Source organism: Microcebus murinus, chromosome X (assembly GCF_040939455.1).
Source record: "Microcebus murinus isolate Inina chromosome X, M.murinus_Inina_mat1.0, whole genome shotgun sequence".
NCBI lineage: Eukaryota > Metazoa > Chordata > Mammalia > Primates > Cheirogaleidae > Microcebus > Microcebus murinus.
Genome location: NC_134136.1, coordinates 50,622,676 through 50,642,926, shown reverse-complemented (window position 1 = coordinate 50,642,926; position 20,251 = coordinate 50,622,676). Strand labels below are relative to the sequence as shown.

The 20,251-nt window shown below is 35.4% G+C and overlaps 1 protein-coding gene across 8 annotated transcripts in view; it reads right to left on the bottom strand.

The window, feature by feature from the left end:
- Positions 1–2,482: 2,482 nt before the first annotated feature.
- STAG2 (STAG2 cohesin complex component) overlaps positions 2,483–20,251 on the bottom strand; it is a 139,469-nt gene continuing 121,700 nt past the window's right edge. For 7 of the 8 annotated variants that reach the window (XM_075999193.1, XM_075999189.1, XM_075999192.1 and 4 more), the window contains 6 exons: positions 18,235–18,458; positions 14,478–14,667; positions 14,277–14,387; positions 10,972–11,098; positions 9,629–9,706; positions 2,483–4,400 (listed from right to left, as the gene is read on the bottom strand). In XM_075999193.1, coding sequence (XP_075855308.1) covers positions 4,377–4,400; positions 9,629–9,706; positions 10,972–11,098; positions 14,277–14,387; positions 14,478–14,667; positions 18,235–18,458 — 754 coding nt within the window. In that variant the 3' untranslated portion in view covers positions 2,483–4,376. The remainder of the gene's footprint in view (positions 4,401–9,628; positions 9,707–10,971; positions 11,099–14,276; positions 14,388–14,477; positions 14,668–18,234; positions 18,459–20,251) is intronic. The other variant, XM_075999196.1, reaches the window with a different exon arrangement.

The window sequence follows — 20,251 nt, the reverse complement described above, 5'->3', positions numbered from 1 at the left end:
ACTTTGCTGAAATAAACCTCACACTAAAAGAATACTGTATGATTCCATTTATATAAAGTTCTAGAACAGCCAAATTTAATATACCTCAAGAACTGAGAGATGACTGACGAAAGATACACATGTAATATAAGTTAGTATTTTGTTTTAAACAATGTCTAGCTGCCTAAGCTAGAAATGTAACAGCTGTTGCCTTTAGAAAACATGGAAACACAGATTGATTAAGGAGCATAAAGGAACTTTCTGGGTTGATGGTAATGTTCACTATCTTCTAAAGGAATTTGGGTTAAACAGCTATAAGCATTTGTCAAAACAGCAATATATACTCATAGTTTGTATATTCACAGTATATAAATTTTACACCAAAAGAAAAATAGTAAACAAATATTAAACTTAATGATATGCATGAAGTATTTAGAATATAATGCCCATGTCTGCAATTTACTTTGAAATACATAAACAAGACAGATGGATAGACGGATATGTGGTAAAGCCAAGTTAAGTGTGTTTACTATAAAATTCTTTCAACTTAGTTGTTATGTGTGAAAATTTTCATAATAAAATGTTGGGAAAAAAATTCAACTCAAATGTCAGTCTTATAAGGCTCCCCAGGCACATCCACTGTTTGTGCCTCTCCTCTGTGCTCCCATTAAAACATTTAACTTACTTCCTTTTGTTAGTTTTGATTCTGCATCCCAACACCCAGCAGAAATGAAAGTAATTTCAAAACAAAGTCTGTCTTGTTTGTCTTTGCCTTCTCAGCAGGTAGCACAAGGCCAGGCACACAGTAGACAGTCAATGAGATTTTCTGACTTTAAGTGATACTTGGCGAGCTTCCCCCAATTTCCTCATAACCAAAGGGCTTGTGCTGCTTAATCGCTCTCCTTTTGCTGAATCATTACAGCTACCAGAATAGTCTATCTGATCTGGTGCTCACCCGTGTGAATCCTTACAAGTTCCCTTTGTGGAAGAATATTAAAGACATCTCTTCTAGGTTATCTTAATCTTCTTTCCCAGTCTCTCAACTTTTAAAGCTATTAGCAAGTAACTATTGATGGGCTCAGAGTTCAGATTCAATTTATACTTTCTTCATAGAAGCCAGCTGGGTAGCATATTTAGGACAATGTTTATTCACATCACTCAATTCCATAGCCAGCTGGACTCCTTAAAGATACACATAGGACAACAAATAATGTACCATTTTATCTTTGTGCAATTAGGTACTCTATCCTTATGTATCAAATACTTTCAATACTTCCTGGGATTTAATGCAGCCAGATTGCCTAGGCTTGAATACCAACTCTATCATTTACTAGCTATATAGCCTTGTCTAAGGTATTTTTCCATGCTTCATTTTCCTCACCTCCTGATTTGCTAAAAAAAAAAAAAAGGCGGGGGTGAGGTGGGGTAGAAAACATATATCACCTCTTATAAGTCTTAATGAGTTATAACATGTAAATTACTTAAACTAGTGCCCAACTATTAGCTGTCATTTCAAATGTTCAGTTGTGAAAAACAGTGATAGAAGACAACTCTTCTAATACCTACAAACTAGCTCAAATGAACAATGTGCTAGTGTTACACTGATATGAATTTCTTTTAAAGAGTACAGTGTAAATCTTGACAACACATTGCAGAAAGAGTTTTCAGTTTTGTTTTTTTTTTTTTTTGGAGACAGAGTCTTGCTCTATTGCCCAGGCTAGAGTGCCATGGTGTCAGCCTGGCTCACAGCAACCTCAAATTCCTGGGCTTAAGCAATCCTTCTGTCTCAGCCTCCCGAGTAGCTGGGACTACAGGCATGCGCCACCATGCCCGGCTAATTTTTTCTATATATTTTTTTGGTTGTCCAGCTAATTTCTATTTTTAGTAGAGACAGGGGTCTCACTCTTGCTCAGCCTGGTCTTGAACTTCTGACCTCGAGCCATACTCCGATCCTCCTGCCTCGGCCTCCCAGAGTGCTAGGATTATAGGTGTGAGCCACTGCATCTGGCCTTTCAGTATGAATTCAATTATTAAATTCTATTTCACATCTTGGCTTTTACCCTTCATGCCAAGAGCCCCTTATCTAAGATAGGTTTCTGTCTCTCTCATTCACTAACTTGGCACACCCTGTTAGTTTCCTTCCAGCCACTTATTTTAAGTTTATTTTATTTGTTTTCCATACTGGATCTATGAGGGAGGGACCTCTAATACATGCCTACACATAGTAGGCTCAAATGTATCCTGCATGAACAATGTAGACATTTGAAAGTGTGTTTATCCCATACCAGATTAGTAACTGTTACAGGTTCTTATTTTAAAGTAATAGCCTAATTAGGGATTTAGTCTCATTTGAAAATACATATAATTTATTAAAAATATCATATGGTGGTGTTTTCTATAAATTATTCTTAAACACATTAAAAGATGTGATAATAGATATGATTCTCAAACCATTTATAGCCACCCTTCCCCATGATTATAAGAGATAAAAACATACAACATATTGTAGGTTTATTTTTATTCAAAAAGTTACTGTCTCAAGACATAAATACAAATCAGAAAACAGTACAATTAGGACAATAGAATGTGGAGGACAACAGGTTAGAGTAATATATAAAACATTTTTAGCTGGTTGAAAACAAAGCTGTAAGAACTGCTTTCACAAAGAAGTACTCCTTTCAAGAGTGAGAAAAAAATCAACTTAGGTTTAAAATCATATATACAGTCCTCTCAGCAGTTCTAGTAAATGCAGTGGTGTGTAAAACAACATAGGCAATACTTTTTGCACATAACAATATTTGTTGATGGAAAATCTGTTAGACAAGTCTGGTTTCATTTGTTATTAACCATGATTTAATAAAATAATTGTTTTTTTTATCATGATCTTTTAGCTAACCTATGGTTTTTGGCTACCACAGCCCAATGCTTGTTGATTCTGAATCTAAAAACTGAAAGCCTTTTGGTATTCACCCATCTGAAGATATTCTTGTATTGCAAGCATATTAAGGCATGGAATGATTAAAATAATATACCTCAAGAACTGAGAGACGACTGACAAAAGATAGATACACATGTAATATAAGTTAATATTTTGTTTTAAACGATGTCTAGCTGCCTAAGCCTCGCAAAATGAGTTGATGTCAAAATGGCAAGTAGCCACTTTCTGTTTTAAACTAATTTATTTGTGAAAGGACATAAAATGAAGTTTAAAGCTTAGCTTTCAAAGAATATTATGGGTTATGAATTCTATTATCCCATCTAATTTACATACAGAGGAAATGTACTGTAACCTGTTAGAAGTATCTTTAACCTGAAGACTGCTTGCAAAGACAGATAGATAAAACAATATAAAATACAAATTTAAAAATCATTTTAAAGCATGAACACTCATGCTTTTCTATTTTTAAACATTGTTAAACTTTCAATATAGTTCTGAAACCTCATAATTTTAAGTTGGAATTTAAAAGTAAGAAAAAACTAAACAAACTGCGCAATTATAAAATCAGCACCAATTTATATATATATATAATTTTATTTAAAATTTAGATCCCTATTCCCACACTCTAATAAGCTGTATAATTTTTGTTTAGAATTTTTCTGCAAACATACTACAATAAGCTTCTTTTATTTGGAGACAAAATACAGTGGCACTACTGGAAGGAATATCACAACATTACATTTTTACCTTAAAGGACAAGCAAACTTTCAGGGTTGATAATGGGATAAGCATGTTTGAGACGGGTTACCTTCTGGCAGTTCACTGCATCTGGATATTTCTGAAAAGTATAGAGAAGCTCTTGGATTTTAAAAATATCTTAAAATACTTTTAGATGAAAAAATTGTAAAAGTTCTGCTTATAAGTTTACTTTTCTCCACAATTACAATATTTAAAACAAAGTTTTGTTGATTGATGTTTTAAGCATTTAAGTTTAGAATGCTAAAAACAATTCTATCCTACAATTTCAGGGTGGGGAGATAAATTCATCCTTGACGTTTCTTAGATGTAAACAGAAATCCAGCAGAGGCCATCATTATTTAGTACAACCAGTAAATAAATGTGAGAGAATTCATATCTGTACCAAATGCCTCTTAAGATTGTTATATTTTTTTTTAAAAAAAGCATGAAATAACTGATTCAAAAGCCAACTAACAGCGCATAAATAAAATATTTACTTTCTAAGAAAAACTGTAGCTTATCATCAAATTGTTTACTTGTCCTTTACTTTTTTCAGGCAAACAAAACTGCCCCTCAATGCACTTGATCTTGGTAAGCATAAGCATGTCATATTCTCCTTAGAGAAAAATCTGTACAGAATTTCACTGTATCTACCACACTTTATTTTAAAATTTCCTCTTCCACTTAGAAAATGACTCCACCACAGATTTGTGTACTGGTATTAAAACATTGACACTCCAAGAACCTAATGAGAGAGAGAGAGAAAGGGGGAAAATGTCATTAAAATAGTCATTCATTTCTTTGTAATGTATCTATAATACCACATTAATACTTTATTAAGTTAAATGACATGCTAATAAAACCACTTTGAAAACTTACCCTCTCTTCAGATATGTAATTGTAAAATTAAATTGACCATCAGTAAATAAAATGAAATAAGATCAGGACTAAAGGCTGGGAGTGATGGCTCACTCCTGTAATCCTAGCACTCTGGGAAGCTGAGGCAGGAGGATTGCTTGAGCTCAGGGTTTCAAGACCAGCCTGAGCAAGAGCTAGACCCTGTCTCCATAAATAGATTTTAAAAAAAATCAGAACTAATCAAGATGCTACTTACCTCACAAATATAACTAAGAGTAGTGACTTTGGCTTGATTATGTTTATATACACTCCTAATCCATAGGCAATGCCCTGAACATAGGCATTTGCTGAATGAACAAATGAATGTGCTTTTGGCACAGGTTCACTGGAAAGAGTTTAAGAAAGTCTTGCAAACTTGGCCATTTGTACTCTGAAATGGGTATAGTTTTTAAAAAGGTATTTGAACATGCAGACCCAAAAAAAAAAAAATCCAAGAACAATGCAAGTATATAGAAAGCAGAAAGCTTTCTTCAGAAAATCTGGCCTGAGTGAATGAGCAGAACTACAAGTTTTAAGAAATTAAACAAGCAAGGTTAAGTCTGGGCAAAGTGACTTATATTGATGCTTTTCTATAGATTCTAATTGGGAAAAGAATGTTAGGTAAAATCTAATAATTACTTGTCACTAAAAATAAAAGCAGATGATGAATGGAACAAGCCTCTCTTGTTCATTAAGCAAAAATGAATACATAACTTTAGTGTATATACTAAAAGTTAGGTTGTTCAATTAAAATTCTTAGAGAATTTTATTTTACTCATTATGTCAATTAATATTTTAGAATACTGTAATAAACTAATAAAAGCTGATATCAAAGCCAGATGTGAGCTGAGATTGAGATCGCAAAGGGCTCTTATTTATAAGTTAAATCTCACTTGAAAAGCAATAGAATTTAAATTATTTTGATCTGAAGGAATTGCTTATTTTCAGACTAAGAAACAAATATCTGATTGGAGCCTCTAAGTAAATAAACAAACAAACAAATAAAACAAAATATAGTATCCCTTCTAGCCATAACACTATGAATCTGGGTAAGGAAAGGTCTGATATTGAATGAAAGGATAAAATCTTAATTAGCAATTCTTGGTGTAGAGTGTGGCATAAAGATGAACTCAACTTTCTTTCCAGAGTGCCTGACTGGAAAGCACATGAACAAGTGAAATTTTGTGGGGTTTTTCTTTTGGGGGGGGGGGACATTTTATAAAGACTAGTGTACAACTAGATTCTTCTACTAAAACATTATATATTAGGTTCATTATACTGAGCTCTTCTTATACCAATTTTATATTACAGATAATACTAATAAGAGAATTTCAACACAAGAGAACATTAGTGACATTCTCTTTTCTATGCTAATACAAACTACCTGTTTCTAATGTTAACATTAATAAACACTTAAACATATATTTAAAAGTATAAATATCAAGCTTTGGTGTGTTGTGGTAAAACTAGCAGAAAATGACCATTATCACAATGGGATAAACCAATTTTATTTACAGATATAAAACCAACTCCTCCATAAATCTAGAATATTATGTATATGCATCTCAAAAATGATATGCTAAGAATTTTTATATTACCACTCCTGGGTGATGTGAAAATCTTATTTTAAAAGATATATTTAGGCCAAGGCGGGCAGATTGCTTGAGGTCAGGAGTTCAAAACCAGCCTGAGCAAGAGAGAGACCCCATTTCTACTATAAATAGAAAGAAATTAACTGGCCAACTAATATATATAGAAAAAATTAGCTGGGTATGGTGGCGCAACTGTAGTTCCAGCTACTCGGGAGGCTGAGGCAGCAGGATTGCTCGAGCCCAGGAGTTTGAGGTTCTGTGAGCTAGGCTGACGCCATGGCACTCACTCTAGCCTGGGCAACAAAGCAAGACTCTGTCTCAAAAAAATTAAAATAAAATATATATTTAGCATTTATTTAGTAATAACCTGAAGTATCTATACTAAGGTGCTTTGAGTTATTTCACCTAGAATTGGAGAATCTTAGAATCGGACATTACAGAATTTGAATCCTAATTTTACTATTGTTTTGATAACTCACTTATCATAGGCTTGAGTAAAAACAGATGTAGGTTATTATATAAAGGCAAACGGAATTTTATATTCAAATGTTTCCATTATTACATTCTTATGACTGAGATAATATGGGGTAAATTCTAATGTATATTTTTAAAAAACCAACCCTTATTAACTTCAAGAAATACATTGTCAAAGACTTCTTAAAGATACCTCAGCCATTAAAGATTATTGACCATTCAGTTATGTGGCTGCTGCCATCATGTGGTAATACTATAAAACTACAGTTATAAGTATGTATGCTTATTTTCCTAATTTTAGCAGCAGAAGCAGCTAACCTGTTATCAAATTAAGAATAAATAAAGGCCTCTCAGTTGGAACATAGTTAATATACATGAGAGTGCCATAAAGTTGTTATAAAGAACAAACAATTATTAAGGGCCCTATATTTGGCTTCACTGAGATTGTAGCTTTCTCTAAATGTTAAATATCAAACATAGATACACAAACTTTACATTGCTGTTTCATTGTTTTAGTTATCTGAGGTGGAGAACACCTTTTTTGCAAATCTAATACATGACTAATGAAACAAATGCTTAAAGTTCTCCTGACGTCAGACAAATATATGATAAAAATATGCAGATCTCTAAATGCCCATATCAATTATGATTATAGTTCATCATTTCAATTTACTAATTATTTGTCTTGGTATTTCACCCAAATGAGGCCTGATTTTAGTTTCGGGAAGTACAACAGTAGAGAAAGCACAAGATTATTAAATAAAAAGAAACTGGGAACAAATTACAACTCTGACACTTACTAGTTGTATAGCTCTCGGTAAATCACTAAACCACCTCTTTGGTCTCAGTTTGCTTGGGTATAAAAGCGGGAATTCTACCACCTTTCTCACAAAGTTGCTGAAGAGGGTCAAAATAAATCATGCCTAGCATAGTGTCCAGCATATAAGCTCTCAAATACTAGCTTCCATACTCTTCATTTCAAAGTGGTAGTCAAGTTCCACTAGAATATGAATTCCTTAAGGACAGAGAAAGTGTCTTATTCATTTTAGTAACAACTTACAGGTTAATAAATTGAATGAATGCATTTCATCATACCTGCTTGAAAATATTCTCTATTATCCCTCATCATAATAATCTCTATCTTCATGTTTTATTTAACAATTAGAAGATACATATTTCTAGATTAATTATCAGTAAACCACATACTTTAATATGCACTTAAACTATATAGACATATGGGTAGAATAGGTCACCTATGTACTTTATCATAAAGCCTTGCTACTCATTGGTCTTCAGACCTGAAGCATCAACAGTATTTGTTAGAGACGCAGAATATCAGGCCACATTCCAGACCAATTGAAACAGAATCTACGTTTTAATAAAGTCTCCAGATGATTCAAATGCACATTAGAGATTTTTAAAAATACTGATTTAGAAAAACAAAGGAAAAAACACAAAAAAAAATTAAAATAAAACAAATAATGATTTGAAAGATTCTAAGGTGGTCTGTCCAAAGACATTTCAATACCCACTGCTGCTGTACGAAACTCTATCTTTTGGGGTACAACAAATGACCTTATTAATATAATATGTTAGTGTGAATTTTTGTCAAATAGTTCCAAGAGCTATCTGAAAGCAGATTATGAGGTGGGGGAGGGCAAGAAGGGAATGGTAGAAACTGGGGCATAGAAAGCAGGCCTTAGCGGATGGTATGAAGTCACCTGAGTTAGGTGTTAGAAGGAATTAGCATAAATGGGTAGATAATAAAAAGGGACATGGAAGGTTACTTAAATTATTTATTTATTAGAAAAAACTAAACACCTACTATGCTAGGCAGAACTCAAAATGAATAAAATCATCACTGCCTCAAAGAGTTAAGTCCAGTGAGGGATCAGCATATATAACATCCTATCTCACAACATCAGTCTGTAATTGTCACAATGAAAGTATATACAAACTATTAAGGAAGCAGAGAATAAAATATCTATCTGGAAAGGTCAGTAAAAATTGCAAAGGTAATGTCAGAACTGAGTATTAAAAGAAGAATTCACCAGGAGGAAAAGGAAGGGGGTACTTCCAGCAGAGAGAAAAGCTTACAAAAAAGTCATGGAGTAATTAAAGAGCATAGTACATTTGAGAGGAACTATAAGATTTGGTATGGCTAATAAGTATACATGCAAGGAAAAGGTTAAGGTTAAGGTGGAAAAGGAATCAAATCACCAAAGGCTTTGTATGTCAGGCTGAGGAGCTACAATTTTTTTCCTAATGGCAATGGGGAAAAAAAAATCAATAAGAGACTTAGAACTCTGAGAAGATTAGATTTGCATTTTAGAAAGATGACCCCAGAAGAAATATAAAGTGGGGGTGGGGCAGCAAGATCAACTTAGAGGATGTGCAATAGTCCAAATGAAAACCAAGGACTTAAACCAAGTCATTGTCAGGGAAAAAAAATGACACAGGGGACTGATATGAGAGGTACTTAAGAAAAGTAACTGACAAAGCCCAATAATAACCAATTAAAGGTTAGAAGAGGATAACTAACTCTTCATCCTAAACATCTCAATACCCTTCTCTTCATTATCAAAGCCTTTGTTCAAGTTCTCATTATTTTTCACCATGCCTTTATATTACAATTGTTCCCCTCATCCTATCCATTCATAAATGCCAAGGAAATCTTCTGAAACACAATTCTGATCATGCCATTCCGTCATTTAAAATCCTTCAGCTGGCAACCCAAACTTACAGGGACAGTCCAAATTCCTTAACATAACATTTAAGTCCTAGTTGGCCAGGGATTCGAAAGTACTTTTCTAATCTGTCACCACTACTGCATCACCACCATCCCCCTCCACTTCCCTCCCACTGAAATTCTACCCGCCTGCCTTTTTTTCTCACAGCCAACTGTTTTCATCCATTCTCAGTATGCTGCCCTAACTTTACAACCTCAAACTCAGGGAGAGCCTTTACTTTTGATTTTGCAATCGTGGGGTACATTTTAAATTAAACCTACTGATTCGTCCATAATTGAAGCTGGATCAAAGAAATCAGGCTTCAGTTCTGTTCTCTCTCTTCTGTTCTTTGATGGTGGCTAAGGGAAAAAAGGAAGTCAGTTGACATTTGTTATACCTATAAACCAGACAGTAACTGAAAATATACAAGTTAAATGTTCATATGGCCTATGTGACTGTAAGTGTACTTACAATACTTTAAACACTGTACACTCAACTACAGAATGTTTAAAAGTACAAAAACAATTCATTTGTGGAAAATTATTCTGAAAAACAAAAACTGGAAAACTCATTTCATTTTAATTTACTTTAAAAATCCTTCTCTCAAATCATTTTCCCTTCAAGGTGTCAAATCACACTATTCTAAAGATTTAATTATTTCTTTGAGAATATACCATAGTATGCCAAAAAGTAGAATCAGGAGCCTGGGCTTGGCCAGGCGCAGTGGCTCACGCCTGTAATCCTAGCACTCTGGGAGGCCAAGGCGGGAGGATCTCTAAAGGTCAAGAGTGAGACCCTGTCTCTACTAAAAATAGAAAGAAATTAATTGGCCAACTGGCTGAGGCGGGAGGATTGCTTGAGCCCAGGAGTTTGGAGGTTGCTGTGAGCTAGGCTGATGCCACGGAACTCTAGCCCAGGCAACAGAGTGAGACTCTATCTCAAAGAAAAAAAAAAAAAAAAGCCCAGGCTTATAAGTCTCAGCTTCACTGCTTACTAGTTTTGTCTCCTTGGATAGGTTACCTATCCAAGCTTCAATATATTCAATCCTCTCAACCTACCTCACAAAGTTGAATGAGATATGTAGAAGCATTTTATATACTGTAAGCCCTAATCATATTAACAAATATAATCATATATATTTAACTTCCTCCAAAGTTTAAGTAATTTTACTTCATTATCTGATAATGAAATATGTTAGTAATAAGGTAGTATCAAGTTAATGTGTTGTTCTGATAATGGTAAATAAATGGAAAATTACAAGGTGATATGATACTTATTATGCTAACTCATAAAACATTTTGGAAAAACTTAATACATAACCATTAAGTATCCTTTGATATTCATAGTCAAATTAATGTTAAGCAAAATATATCCATTAAATCTATATATTCCTAAACTAATTTCAAAAGAAACAGCTAATTTTTATCATCTTAAGCTAGGATCTAACATCCTCACCAAACTCACCCTTCTCCTCAATCCCTTCTCATATACCTAAACCTCTGGCAACTACTTTATTTAATATTTCTCCAAAACTTATTTTTCGTGATGTTTCTTTAATAAATACCCAACTTAATTTCCAAGGGGTCTAAATTGAAAATCTTACAAAAATCCTTAAGTTTCTTACCAAGTCTATATCCATGGTGTCGAAATCCATTCCCTCATTAAGATCCTCAATCCTCCCTTCTGAGGACATCATAACATCTTCAACAATTGGCTCTTCATCATCTTCCATTAGGCTAGTGCCACGCCGACTGGAGAAATATAAAACAAAGTCAAGATCTGAACCAATACTGTGACTATTAAAATACAGGCAGCAGTATGTGGCTCTCTATATTCAAGTATAATGGAAAATGATGGAATTAAAGGTCAGGGAGAATGATTAGGCATCGATCATGTCATCAATGATGTCAAACCCCCAACGTTCACTTGTCTAAAAATGCTAAGCAGTTATGTTTATTCTATACTGCTTCAATACATTTAGCTTTATAGGTCTGATATCCCATAAAGAAGGTTCAATGAGAATTTCCCACATGGGAACATATAAGATACCTCAAATCCTTTTTGAAAGTAGGCAGGATACAAATTAATAAACAAACATAAAACAGAGACCAAAGAAATGACATTTTCAGAATACATATAATTTCATCAATACATAATGCTAATTTTACCCATCACTCATTCATTCAGTACCTAATATGTATCAGGCATGCACTCACTCATTCACACAGTGCCTACTATGTGACAGGCTTTTACTGTGTGCTATGGTTGTAAAAAAAAAAAATGATGAAAAAGACATGGTTCCTGCCCTCAAGGAGCTCACAGTCTACTATGGGAAACAGAGATAAACAATTAATTATGACAAAATGTGATAAATATTACAACAGAACTATGCATCAAGTGCTATAAGAATATGAAAGAAGGGATTAAGGAAGAAATGAGCAATGCTTATGCTGAAACTTGAATTGTTGTGCCCTATGAAACTCAAAACTAAGACATATATAGAAATGTAAAATAGAAAATTAAGACCAAAAGCTTTATATGTTATCACATAATTATGGAGAATAGGTTCACAAATTAGCCCAGATCAGCATAAAGTAGCCAACATAATAGTGAAATTAGGTATGATTTGCTCTCCAGTTTGGCCAATATTAACTTGCTTTTCTTATCCAAAGACACCTCCCTCTAAACAGAGACCATCAAAACCCCATCGATTATTTACTGAATGCTTAAAATTTACACAATATTGTGCTATGTCTTTTAAAACTCTTTTCCTTGTAAAGACAGAGTCTCACTATGTTGCCCAGGCTGGTCTCAAACTCCTGGGCTCAAATTATCCTCCTGTCTCAGTCTCCCAAAGTGCTAGGATTACAGGCATGAGCCACTGTGCCTGGCCTGTGCTGGGTCTTAAAAGATATAAAGATAACAAGTCTGATAACTTGTCTCCCTGGACAAATATGTTGATAATAGTCCTTATTTCCTAACAGTTCTAGATAATAAAGATAACCTTACTATATTTAACGGAGGCAACTTTGCGGATCATGTTACAGAAAACCAGAAATCTATTCTGCATTTTGTTTGGAGTATAAGGAAGATATGTGATATAAACTTGAAAAAATAAGATAATCTGGAAGTATTTTCAGTTATAAGGCAGATACCATTACAGAAAAATCATTGTAAGACAAAAATATTTTAAGGTCCCAGGCAAGAGACCACTTATGGTCACAACCACCACCAAAAAATAATCCTGTGGTAATAGTTATTTAACTGAGATAATCCCTTGTAGTTGCCTGGGGGAGATTATCTATAATTGGGAATTGAAACAAATTGCAAACAAAAGAATAATGATATGATAAATGCTACTGAGTGATGAGATTCTATATAGGATCTTGGGAACTACTACAAAGTTTTCAGGGAAGATATATAGATCAAACGACTACATGGCAGAATTCTGGAATATCTGGACTAGTGACTGGTTGAAAGCTAAGAAATTAGTTGTAGAATCCAGCATTAAATAAGAACATACATTAGGGGAGTGTGGCCACAGAAACAGAGAAAAGGGGATAGAACCAAGTGATAATATAAATGATGACCATATTAACCAAGTTAGAATCAGTATCTATACATGTAATAGGGTATACTTTTTGTCTCTAGAGGTTCTTAAGAGCACTATGGAAATAACTAAAGTGAATTTATGTAGGCTACCATCAATGTGGTAAGTGATAATTTCTTAAGAAAAGTGAAATCCTTATTTAAAAATCAACAAAACAGAACAAAATATAAATTAAAAAAAGAGGGTAACATTTACTACCTCCCAGTTTTAAATATATACCACATTATGTTCCAAGTACAATGCTTTCAAACTAAAAAACTTAATCAGATTCATCACACTTTAACCTGAATACCAATCAAGACATGAAAAACATTATCTAAAGACTGCTTGTCTGCCATTTCTTTTAGAGCCAAAGCTAATGAAGATTTCAGAAAGATTTATTAAGTTCTCATACAGAATCTGGTAAAAACGAAGTACTTAAAAGGTAAACAATTTTTTTTAGCATTGAACATTTATTCATTCAATGAACATTCACCTAGCACCTTTTATGTGCCAAGCACTGACAGGCAATGAATGTGGTCCCTGCCCTTGAGGAGCTCACAGTCTAGACAAAGGGACAAACTCATAAACAAATAATTACAATACAACATGGTAAATGCTATAAGAAATATGAATATACATAGTGTTATGGGAGCATAGATGACCGAAGCTTCACTTAAGGTGACACTTGAGCTTGTTCTTTTACGATGACTTTACCAGTTGCCAGGGAATGGGAAATGATACTAAAATGTAGGCAGGGGCCATATTTTGAAAGATCTTTGCATGCCATGAGCTAAGGGGTTTGGACTTTATCCAGCAGGAAATGGGGAGCCATGGAAAGGTTTTAAGTTAAGAGTTACATGGTAAGATTTCTATTCTAGAATAATAATTCCTGATGGCAGTGTGAATGATGGAGCGGTGGGGGAGTGTAAAGGGAGGGGTTTGGTGAGAGGATAAATGGGAGATTTGAGGGAAGAAAACCAGTTAGAAAGCTAATACAATAGTTCAGGTAAAAGATGAGGGCCTGAACTAAGGTAGGAAAATCAATTAAGTTGTAACAGAACTATAGTTTTAATTCTGTGTACCAAAATAAACAAGGATTCATATTTAAACTTTTCCAACAGATCAACCTAAGATTGGTCCTTTGGCTAACTAGTTAATATTAACTTAAAATGTTTTTTTTGTTTCCTGTTGGAAAGACCAATTTTTAATTCCTTGATTATTTCAGCTTAAATTACTCTAGAGAGTTTGCTGAAATTTTTAGATAAGGCACACATTAAAATATGTTAAAATGAATTAGTGAACTTCCTAGACTCAGACAATAAGGCACTCTCACTTACATGGCATGCTGAAGATTAGTTCGCAGTTTAACATAGCTCATTGCTGCTCTCTCCTGCTGTTGCCTTGCTTCCTCTTGTTGTCTTTGAGCTAACATCCATGTTACCTGCGTGCTTCAAGGAGAATTTTATTCTTCTTTTAACTTAACTTTTTTCTATGTAATTAATAAAGTTATAGTACAGAAAATGATCAAGTGTACTTACTTATAATCAAGAGGAGGTTGATGATGTTCAGTCTGCATTGGATAGACACTCATGAAGCTATCCTCAGGCCGTAATCTTTTGGGCTCTCTCATAATAGTGGAGGTGAGTTGTGGTGTCTGCATCATAACAGGGGTGTGCAGTGTTTGTTCTCTGCTTAACCACATACTGTCACTACTACTGCTTTCTTCAGCTGAAAAAGAAAGTTAATAGGAATTAAGTCCACTTACTAATTGTGACTAATCAGATGTCTAATACAACCATCTATTGCTTTCAACATGCTAGTGCTAGGAAAACAGGCACATGAAGATACAGAAGGCGCAGTCGCCGCCTGCTGTTTATAATCTAGCTGTGGACAAAGAACCACTAGGCAATTATAATACAGTATGGTAAGTGCTAGGAGAGAGGGAAACACGGGGAATAGGAGCAGCTGTGAGAAGCGTCAGAGCCAGCTACTAGGAAGCAACTTCTAAGTAGAGTTAGTATTGAGTGGGCTGTGAAGGCTTTTCTAAGCAGGGAGAAAAACATAAGCAAGAGCACTGAGGCATGAAATAACAATGACTGAACCCTATTAATCTGCTGATATCTGACCTACAAAAAGGGCAATTTCATATGATTCAAACTAATAGTTTGCTACTTTGGGGGTATAAAGATTGAAAGAGTGGCAAAAGACAATGGCTGGATAAAGAAGGGGGAATCAATTTGTGCAAAGTCTTGTAAGCTGTGCCAGCTAAGATGACAAGGAACTGCCGCTGAAAGTTTTAAGGAAAGGAAACAATTTGGTGAATTACATGTTTTAGTCAGGGCGGTGGCAGTGTGGAGGGCGGACTTGATAACAGGAAGACTGGTAAGCAAATAGGCCAGTTAAGAGGCTAACTGTATTGCTCAAGTGAGCAAGACATGATAAAAGGGATGGAAACCAATAGGAGATTGGTTCCCAATCTATAGGATGCAGACTGCTTAGCAGGTCATAATAAGCAATTGCGGGGGGTGGGGGCATAAATCCATGTGTACATTAAGCACTGGAATAAAAAAAAAAAAAAACCACACAGGTTTCACCTGCAAAAGCTACTTTTCCCCCAAATGTCTATAGATCTTACCATGATTAATAAAAGTCAAACTTGCATACAAGTGTTAGTGAATTAACAGTAATTTTAAAAATCACTGAGTTGGGAGGTAACGCTGATAGCACTTGGTGATTGACTTTGAGTTTGGAAGAAAACTATTTTATCAGAAGATTATATATGTGTACATAATACATAAGTTTTTAAGGCAAGAGTGGAAAGAAATGTGGCAATAGCTAATACCCTAGTAATAGATGGATTTGACATAAATTCCATATTTTGCAATATAATTACATTAACCTTTATGGTCCACTATATTCAGGCTCCAATACTGTGTTCAAAATTGCACTGACCTGGCCAACCTATCAGTATTTATCCTTCCTTCTTCTAATTTATTAATGCCTCAATTTCTATGGCTTTCAAAAAACCTGAAAAAAGAGAGCATGGACTCTTTCTTTAAAAAGTGAAGTACCTGGTTTGATAATCTATTAATATTTGTAAGATGTTATATAAATACCAATTCGTGTGTGTCCCATGAGGTCTAAGAAAAAAGATTTGATGGCGCAGCACAAATCTCTAACTATTAAGTACTGATTCAGATAAGAAAAACCTTTTAAAATTTACAGTGATATGCAATTTGATAATGTTTTCTATGTTTAAAAAGAAAATTTTATTTTAACTTCTTATAAACCATCAGTCCTAACTATTTTAACTGGCCAGGGATACTGTAAAAGAGATTTCCTCACCAACCATGATGTTGGGACCATATAACAATCAAGTCTAAAATTGTACAAGTTAGAAGTATAAGGTTATGCCTTTATAGTACTGGACAAAAATACTAAAACCATTAATCCATGGGACAGTCAAGTATTAAACACTATACACCTGGTGATAAAAAATAGCTGATAGGTTATGTGGCAACTTAAATATGGCCCCCAAATTCTTTGACACCTCTCACATAAGAAGTGGGGGTTTATGTCCCCTTCCCCAGAATCTCTGTGAGTGCTTGGCCAATAGAATATGGCAGAAGTTATGCTATGCCAATTTCTGGGCCCTGGCCTAAGAAACTGGTAGCATCTACTTCTTGTCTCTTGGAACACTTGCTCTTAGAGCTCAGCAATATACTGAGATGGAGAGGTCAGATGCAGGTGTTCTGGGAGAATATAGCTGAGGTCCCAACTGACAGCCACCATCAGATACGTAAGAGAAGATGCTTCCACATGATTCCTGCAACCAGCCTTTGTGTCTTCCTAGATAAGGCATCAGACACCCATGGTCCTGGCTATGTCCTAAGTTTATAAGTAGTTTGTTATTCAGAAATAAAAACTAGGCCGGGCGAGGTGGCTCACGCCTATAATCCTAGCACTCTGGGAGGCTGAGGTGGGCGGATTGCTCGAGGTCAGGCCTGAGCAAGAGCGAGACCCTGACTCTACCATAAATAGAAATAAATTAATTGACCAACTAATACATATAGAAAAAATTAGCCAGGCATGGTGGCGCATGCCTGTAGTCCCAGCTACTCAGGAGGCTGAGGCAGTAGGATTGCTTGAGCCCAGGAGTTTGAGGTTGCTGTGAGGTAGGCTGACGCCATGGCACTCACTCTAGCCTGGGCAACAAAGCAAGACTCTGTCAAAAAAAAAAAAAAGAAAGAAAAACTGGAACAAATTTTAACAACTATGCTAATATGTTTAAAGGTCCCTAAGGAAAGAAAAAAAGTCCCCAGTCCCATTTTGAACCAACTCTGAAGTGTTAGGAGCTCAAGAGCTTTAAGCATCATAATGCACTGCTACCTCTACTACCGTGTATCCCCGAAAATAAGACCTACCCATAAAATAAGCCCTAGCAGGATTTCTAAGCATCTGAGTAATATAAGCCCTACCCTGAAAATAAGATCTAGTGATGGGCGTATTTATGCAGCTTATCTGCACAACCCATGTGTTTCATCACGGAGTGGTAAAGAAGACGAGCAGCCCTTCTCATCTGTCCCATCACGACAGCTACTATCCCAGAGGTGACTGGAAAGGTACGGGCAGTCCCACGAACAAGGTCGGCTCCCCCTGTCAGGTCCTGGCCATCCTGTGCGTGCTGCAAGCTGAGACTTTGAGGGGAAAAATAACATATCCCCTGAAAATAAGCCCTAGGGTGTCTTCTTGAGGAACAATAAATAGAAGACCCTATCTTATTTTCAGGGAAACACGGTATGATAGATAGCACTTTCTATTTCTATCAAGTTCTTCATGATTAATGGCCTCTTCGTGGAAATTCAGAAGTTGCAACCTCTCTGAATCTGTTGTTCCACTTAAACTAGATGATCTAATCTCTTGGGTAATAACTAACTCTATAATACTGAGTCCACTTCCCTATGCATACAGTATAGAATAGTGATTAAAAATGCAGGTGGTTTAGAGTGAAACTGCCTGACTCATCTACTTAATACTTGTGTGAAATTTGGTAAGTTACTTAACCTCTCTGTGCTAAGTTTTCTCATCTGAAAAATGAGGATATACTCCAAGAGCTGTGAGAATTGAGTTTACGTATGTAAAACGCTTAAAACAGCACATTTACACATAACTGACACATTATGTACACTATTACTGAGCAACACATATCTCAAATAAAAAATAAGGTGAACCTTCACGACAATTCAGTTGATAGACATTATGGATAAATACAATGAGAATAAACTATATCCTTACGGAGTGCAAGCTGCATGCCCTCAACCACTTTCCGTTTTCCTGTAGATGGTTTTGATTTTTTACTCCGTACAGTTGACCCCCGACTGCTGATTCCACTAATTACTGACATGGTATCATCATCACCACCAGCTAGCAAAGAATTTCGGTAAGACATCAGAGGAAGCCACACATCTTCTCTTCGGAGTGACATCTGAAAGGTCATGAACTTTTCCAAGTAAACATACCTTTAAAAGAAGTAGAAACTCTTAGCTTTGATACAGAAAACTGCCAATTCTACTAACCCCTAGTTGTGTGAGCATGGGCATATTATTTCACTACTCAATCTCAGACTCATCAGAACACTGATGAGCAATTTTGTCTCTACCAAGACTCTCACATTGTATGAAATAATTCAGAGCATTTCAGATAAACGTTTGTTGAGTACCTACTATGTTCCAGGCACCAGGAATAGATGAATCAGATATGATCCCTACCAGCAAGAAAGTATCAGCCTGATGGAAACAATAAATCCACCCATGGTTCCAAGTATCACAAGGCTTTTTTATCACTGTTATTTTTTTATTTCAAGAGAGTTATTGGAAAAATTCAATATTTGTGGTGTCTCTGATTCCAAGTCTAGTGTAAAACATCTAAGCTATTAGATCTAATGTTTTTTAATATTTTAATAGGAGCTTTGTACTATTGACTCAATTAATTTTACCATGTAAAATACCCACATTTTGAACAAGGAATTTTTAGACAAATCAATTTTGTTGTCTAGATACAACTTGATCTAGCCAAATTGTTGTTGAAACCACTAGGGGGTTTCAGTCTAGGTCTAGTTGCTCATCACACAAAGAGCAAAAGATCCAATTACTGACACAAGAATTGCCAAGGAAGAAAGGAGTTTTTAATATGACAGACATCTTGTCAGGAGATCTGAGAGAAGCTGCCTTAAACCATTTCCCACAAGGCTTGTATGTAATTCTGTAATAAAAATTTAACTAACATTCATGTGTCTACTATGTGCTAGGTATTTTTCTCTCAGGTTAACTATTCTTATAATTCAGTGAGGGAATTGTTCTCCCCATTTTATAGACAAGGAGAGAAAAGATAAAAACTTAAGAATTAATGGGCCCACAATAATAAACTAAGCAGCATAACCATGATTCTAGTCCTAGGCTCTCACATTAGAGTTCAATAAGGCTAAATTATGCTTTGAAATAATAAAGACAATTATTTGTCAACTAACTGTAAAGTGCAATTCAAATATCTGCTGTCATCACGATGCATTCCAATAAATTCAGATTTACCAGTTCTGAACAGCATTAAAGAGAACAGGAGCCGGGCGCGGTGGCTCACGCCTGTAATCCTAGCTCTCTGGGAGGCCGAGGCGGGCGGATTGCTCGAGGTCAGGAGTTCAAAACCAGCCTGAGCAAGAGCGAGACCCCGTCTCTACTATAAATAGAAAGAAATTAATTGGCCAACTAATATATATACAAAAAATTAGCCGGGCATGGTGGCGAATGCCTGTAGTCCCAGCTACTTGGGAGGCTGAGGCAGGAGGATTGCTTGAGCCAGGAGTTTGAGGTTGCTGTGAGCTAGGCTGACGCCATGGCACTCACTCTAGCCTGGGCAACAAAAGCGAGACTCTGTCTCAAAAAAAAAAAAAAAAAAGAGAGAGAACAGGAGACACCAATTACAAAACATACTGCTTTGTGTTAGCTGTTCCATATGACTTTCTAATTATAATGTACTTCAGTCATACATAGAACAGTACTCCTCCAAGCGTGGCCCATGAACTCCAAAAAATGTCTACAATAAGAGAGCTTGAACCAAAATATACTCACTGGCAGAGAGATTTACAACTATGTACTCACCGCATACCTAAACAGAACATCACAGGTAAGTAGCCCTCCCTCGAGCTATTCCCATTTCTCCTCCTCCTTGTCTAAGAGGTTACCACTAACCTGAATTTGCTATTTATCATCCCCATGCATTATTTATTATATTTTAATAGACAGTTGTCTATAAGCAC